The sequence below is a fragment of the Octopus bimaculoides genome, chromosome 6, assembly GCF_001194135.2.
Source record: "Octopus bimaculoides isolate UCB-OBI-ISO-001 chromosome 6, ASM119413v2, whole genome shotgun sequence".
NCBI lineage: Eukaryota > Metazoa > Mollusca > Cephalopoda > Octopoda > Octopodidae > Octopus > Octopus bimaculoides.
Window position 1 is genome coordinate 81846023 of NC_068986.1, and position 6102 is coordinate 81852124.

At 35.3% G+C, this 6102-nt stretch overlaps 1 protein-coding gene across 6 annotated transcripts in view; it reads left to right on the forward strand.

Annotated features, from left to right (window-relative positions):
* The window catches only part of LOC106881659 (cAMP-dependent protein kinase regulatory subunit), a 455850-nt gene that overhangs the window by 413680 nt on the left and 36068 nt on the right, over positions 1-6102 (forward strand). For all 6 annotated transcript variants that reach the window (XM_052968906.1, XM_052968905.1, XM_052968907.1 and 3 more), the window contains exon 5: positions 525-571. In XM_052968906.1, the coding sequence (XP_052824866.1) occupies positions 525-571 (47 nt within the window). The remainder of the gene's footprint in view (positions 1-524; positions 572-6102) is intronic.

Here is a 6102-nt window from a genome sequence, read left to right on the forward strand (position 1 = left end):
ATATATATATATATATATATACACATATATATAAGTTAAAACTGATGAGTGCAATTACATTTATTTTCATATCATTGACAGGTACACACACACACACACACACACACGCACACACACATACTAATAGTGTGCATTGAATAGGTATGTAGTCAAATCTTTCAATTTATCTTAGAAGTGTAGGTTGCATGGGTAGTAGTAATAAGTCCCAATTTATCCTAATAGTGTAGGTTTGATAAGCATGTAGTAAAGTGTCCTAACTCATCCTGGTAATAGTGGATTGGCTAGTAAGGATGTAGTTGAGTACTGCCAAGTGTCCCCTAATGTAATCTTGACATTAACTCTACCTAACAAAGCTGGCCCCTTTCATCTACAGCTACAGCTCTGCAGGCTTTCACAGTTTCTGTCTCCCCAGTGTCACTTGAATTGATGCACACACACATACATGTACACTCACACAGACATACACTTGAAATTGTTTTATCTGTTGCTTCTGTAAATTCTTAAATTTCTCTTTTTCTCTTCAGGTGATGATGGAGATAACTTTTATGTCATCGACCAAGGTGAAGTTGATGTAAGTACTCAAACTGTTTCCTTCTTTTATATATATCTATATATTTTATCAATCTTCACCATCACCAACATCATCATCATTCTTAAAACATCTTACCATCCTGCTTTTACAATACACAAAATCCATTGCCTGCCTCATATTCATGTTTGGGCCCTCATCAGAAATGCAGCAAATGAAAGACTAGAAAATGAGGCTTTTCAGTGCGTAGTCTAATGTAGACAAGATTTTCCCCCTTTCCCACTCCCAAGTCTCTCTCTCTCTCCTCTTCTGTTTGTCCCCCTCTGTTTCATTTCTCTGTCTTCTCCCTTTTTCTTTCTTTCTCTCCTGTAAGCTCTCTCTTTCTCTCTTCCTCCCTCTCTCTTCCTTCTCTCTATTCCTCTCCCTCTGTCTTTTCTATGTCTCCTCCCTCTGAGCTCTCTTTCTCTCTCTGCATTTAACTAAAGCAACTCCGGATTGTCTTACTGTGACTGACTTACTTGGATCTTTTGATGTGTGAATATAACTGTTAGAGGGTGGAGGTGGTTCTGGCTGGGTTGCTACTGAATTAATTTCACACAGACAAGTACACTACACTTGCCTTCACACACACACACACACACACACACGCACGCACACACACACGCACACACACACACACACAATTCTTCAGCCTCTCTCTTTCTTTCACAGTTTTTTCTACCCATCTCTCTCTCTCTCTCTGCAATGCTAACACCCTCTGCACATACACACAATATATTCACTCACATCACCTATTTATAAATGCAGCTGTGTGAACTTTGAATTACTGGTTCTTGTCTCTTCATATTACAGATTTCAAAGAATTCTTCAGTTAAAACAATTCTACTCAATCAAATTAAAAGTCATTTATGATTCAAGTATCTTTTATTTGATGTCTATTGTGCCTTTTCATTCTCATGTTTTTTTTATGTATCATCTCACTGCATCCTTAGAGAATTTACATCTGAAATAAAGCAATGATATTCTGTGGAAGCAACAAACCAAAATAGTCTAGTTTAATGAGAAAACCTGCTCTTACAACATCATAAATCGTGTGAAATCCTGTCAAATAAAGGTATTCATAAACAGCAGCAATAGATCATTGTTGTAATAGAGAGAGGCAGCTTGTGGCACTGGTGGTCTTAATAAAACTGCAAAGCATCTTGTGGAGTAGTAGTCTATCTATAGCTGTCTAACTATTAACCATCTGCCAGTCTAATGGCTTAACTATAGCTCTCTAACTATAGACCATCTAGTAGCTGTCTAATTATAGATGTGGTCTATTTATAGCTGCCTAACTATAGATCAACTAGCAACGTAGTGGTCTAACTATATCTAACTATTAATATATAGACCACCTAGCTGTCTAGCTATTAATATATCTAACTGTATAGTTAGCGATCTAACTATAGATTATCAAATAGTTTATCTCTAGCTAACTACATAGACTATTTGGTTGTGTCTAGGTATAACTGCAGACCATTTAGCTGTATAGTGGTCTATCTATAGCTGTCATATGTGTTTGTCTAGCTGTATAGTTAGTGGTCTATTGATGTTTTTTCTTATGTCAGTTCAATTTTAGACAATCTCAATGTCTAGCTAAAGACATTACGCATGTAGATGTTTCCCTGCTTAACTAAAGACATCTAGTCATGTGTAGTAGTCTATCCTTGATTATCAGGACATGTTTAACAGTAGACCAGTTTATTGGTCTGTCTATAACTTTCTAGTTATTGGTGTAATTTTATACAAACTAGTTATCTAGTGCTCTACCTATAACAATCTACCTATGTATTGTGTTATGGGCTCTCTGTAACTGCCTATTTATGTCTAATTGTTGACAATATTGTAATGTAGTGTTCCATCCTTTACCATCGAAGGTTGTCTAATTATAGACCATTGAATTATCTGTTAGTCTATCTCTTATTCTGATTTTCTACAGCTATATAAGTTTATCTATTACTTGTATGACTTCAGCATAGTAACTATCTAGCTCTATTGTAGTCTGTCTTTGACCACCTGCCTATGGTACATCTAGTTGCCTAACTGTTTAAGTAATTGTAATCTAGCAACTTCACCTTGTGATTATGGTCAGCTAGCAACTTGAACATTTGTTATGTCTATCTAGTTGTTTGCCCCTCTAGCTATGGTCATCTCACAGAGTAGACTAATCACTTAGTTGTGTCTTGCCAGAATTTTTGTTTATTCAAGCCTCACATTCATTATTTGCTTTCTCCTCTATCTCAACTATTCTACAACCTCAACCTCAATTTTATCTTGTTCCCCAATGACTCCCAACTTTCTACTTCTCACTTTCTTTCCTTCACTCTGACCAACACCACCATCAATATCATTATCATCATCATCATAATCTTGTTTTAATTCCCTCATCTATAACCTACAACCTCAATAATATTAGAATCGACAATCTTTGTCTTTTGACTCCACCCTATTGCTTCACTCAATATCTGAGTGAAACCAATAAAGAGAACATCTATTGCAGTCGTAGGCAACCTTCGTGCTTTGGGACTTTCTGAATGGCATGCTTAATGAAAAATTACCTTCAGTTTTTTAATAGTACAGTCCACCTGATGAGCTGTGTCTCATGTGATCTGCTACTCAAGAAAGGTTGCCCATACCTAGTCTCTAGTCACTTAATCTGCTAAAAATAGCAGCCAAATTTCTGTCAGTGTAATGGTCTAGCTATATCTAACTATATAGACCATCTAGTTGTCTAGCTATAGCTAACTGCATAGATTATCTAGTTGTGTACTGTTTAGGTCTAACTATAGATCACCTAACTGTAGAGTGGTCTATCTATAGCCGCCTTATGCATGTCTAGCTGTGTAGTGGTCTATTGGTGGTTTCTTTTTTCTGTGTCAGTTCAATTTTAGACTACCTCAATGTCTAGCTAAAGACATTTAGGTGTGTAATTGCCTGACTAAAGACATCTAGTCATGTGTAGATGTATTAAACAAAGAAGGGGACATTAGACAGTATATTCCTACACAATCCTAAGCCGATGCAGTGGTCATGACTGGGTTACCTTTGACCGTAAGTTTGCTCAGTCAGGGTTAATCTGAGGTTTAAACAACAATAACTTGCCACGCCACCTTTTTTTTTTGCCTTTGTAGACATTGTGGAAACCATTTAATTATTGAAACAAACAGTACTACAAGCCTACCGTCATCATGATCACCATTGTCAGTGCCACCACCACCACAATCATCACCACGACCAAAACCATTACCACATCAGATTCTGTTAGAAATCAATTATCTCTAATAAACCAATCCCACCATTTCTTATATTCTTCTAAATTCCTTTGTTGTTTTTGTTTGTTTAATTCCAATTCTTTTTCTTTCTTTCTTTTTTTCTTCCTTTCTTTTTTCCTTCTAAATGAGAAACATTCAAATTTCCTGAGTATTATTGATATTTTGTGCAAGAATTTATCTGAGATTGAAACCTTATCCATATGTAAATATCCTCTAGGCTACCATGGTCATGTCTTTTGTATCAGTGATAGATAATGAGAAAATGAACATACTCCATTCTCTCTCTCTCTCTCTCTCTCTCTCTCTCTCTCTCTCTCTCTCTCTCTCTCTCTCTCTCTCTCTCTCTCTCTCTCATGTATATATATATATATATAGCCTTTCTATCTCTATATCTACCAACCTCTCTCCCACAGGCTTCTTTCTGTCTGTCTATCTGTCTTCCTATCATCTCTCTATCTCTCTCTGTCTTCTCAATTGTTATTGTAAGCTGGTGCAGATTACTGTAACACTCTAGATACATTATGCTATTGAATTCATTGTTGTGTGTGTCTTAGTTCAAAACCTGCCATAATATTTTCATCAATAAAATATACAATAACCATATTTATATTTAATAATAAATCATGGCTGTATCCAACAGCAGTATTATGGATTTAAACAGGTAGTTACATTGCACGTATTTAATTATTCTAAACTACAACCTTTTCTGTGTCTGGTCAAGCAAAGTATCTATGTTGTTGTAATCTATATTATGTTATATATGATGTTCACTGTTTTAGTAATAACTGTGTTATGCATATTATTCACTAGTTTACTAATAACTATTATATATAATGTTCAATAGTTCAGTAACAAGTGTATGTTTAATATAATCTTAATTAGTCTAATAATAACTATGTCTTACATAATACTGTGCACTAGTTCAGTAATAACTGTTATATAATGTTCACTAGTTCAGTAATAAATATCATCATATGTGTTTTTTCCATGCTAGCATGGGTTGGACAGTTCAACAGAATCCAATCAACCACAAGGCTGTGATGAACCCTGGTGTCTGCTTTAGCATGGTTTCTATGGTTGGATGCCCTTCCTAATGCCATGTACTAGGTGCTTTTTTCATAACAGCAGCACTAGTGGGGTCAGCAAGTAGATTGCAAGTCAAAGAGAAGAAAATAAAAAGCCTCTTGATTGTGTGGGAGTGTACTTGAGAGAGGGGGTAGGTGTTTTTATGACAGGGGGTGAAGGCTAAAGTATGATTGAGGTGTAAGCACTGGTATCTTGCTATAGAGGAGATACATGTCCCTCTCACCAAACATTATATAAGGATAGTGGGAGTAGCTGGAAGGGAGATAAAAACGGTAGTAACAGGGTGCTGGAGTGTACTCTCAAGGTACAAGAAGGTGAGTATAAGAAAGAGTATAAACAGTGAATCAGGGAGAGGGAAGGAAAAGGTAGGTAATAGGAGTGTGAGAACAGAGTGATGGTTAGAGATGGGGCAATACTGTTCACTAGTTCACTCCCTGTATGTCATACACAATATTGCCTTATAATTGGATACAAGCAGTCCTCCAGATTCATGTGTCCTACTTAAGTCTCTCTAGTGTGTATAAATAAGCAGTCCTTAAGCTTTTTCTGTTTAGCTTTGGTACTCTTTGAACTTTAAAAAATTTGAGGAGTACGAAAGACAAACAAATGAACCTCAAGGACAGCTTGTAGTAACTTCTGAACTCTTGGAATATAATTCAAATTACAATTTGTTGACTCTGACTTGTAAGTAAAAGATAGAATTGAAAAAAGAAAACTGTTATATAACTATGTATTCAGTTTCTGCTTAATAACTGTGAAGTAATTAATGTATAAATTATAATGTGTTAATTTAATCAGTGAACTTCTGTAACTTCCAGTGTGTTTTACAAGAGTGTATTCCTACAGTTTGCACCTGTTTCTTTGTGTGATGTGAAAATGAACATTTCTAATATTTCAAAAATAATTAGTTATAGTTTTTTCCTGTTTAATTAATACTTTTGCATCTATTGTCAGTGGCTCTCTATTGGGAGCATAGTTTGTCTTTTACTGATTTCACCCATTACACTGTGACCATATTGACACAACCTGCTAAGGTGTTAGTTGCTAATTTCTGTTGGTTCTTCACATATTTTTCATCACACAACTGTCTTTTACTGTGTGTCATTATGTATATAATTTTATATTTGTAAATGGTATATATATATATATATATATATATATATATATATATAT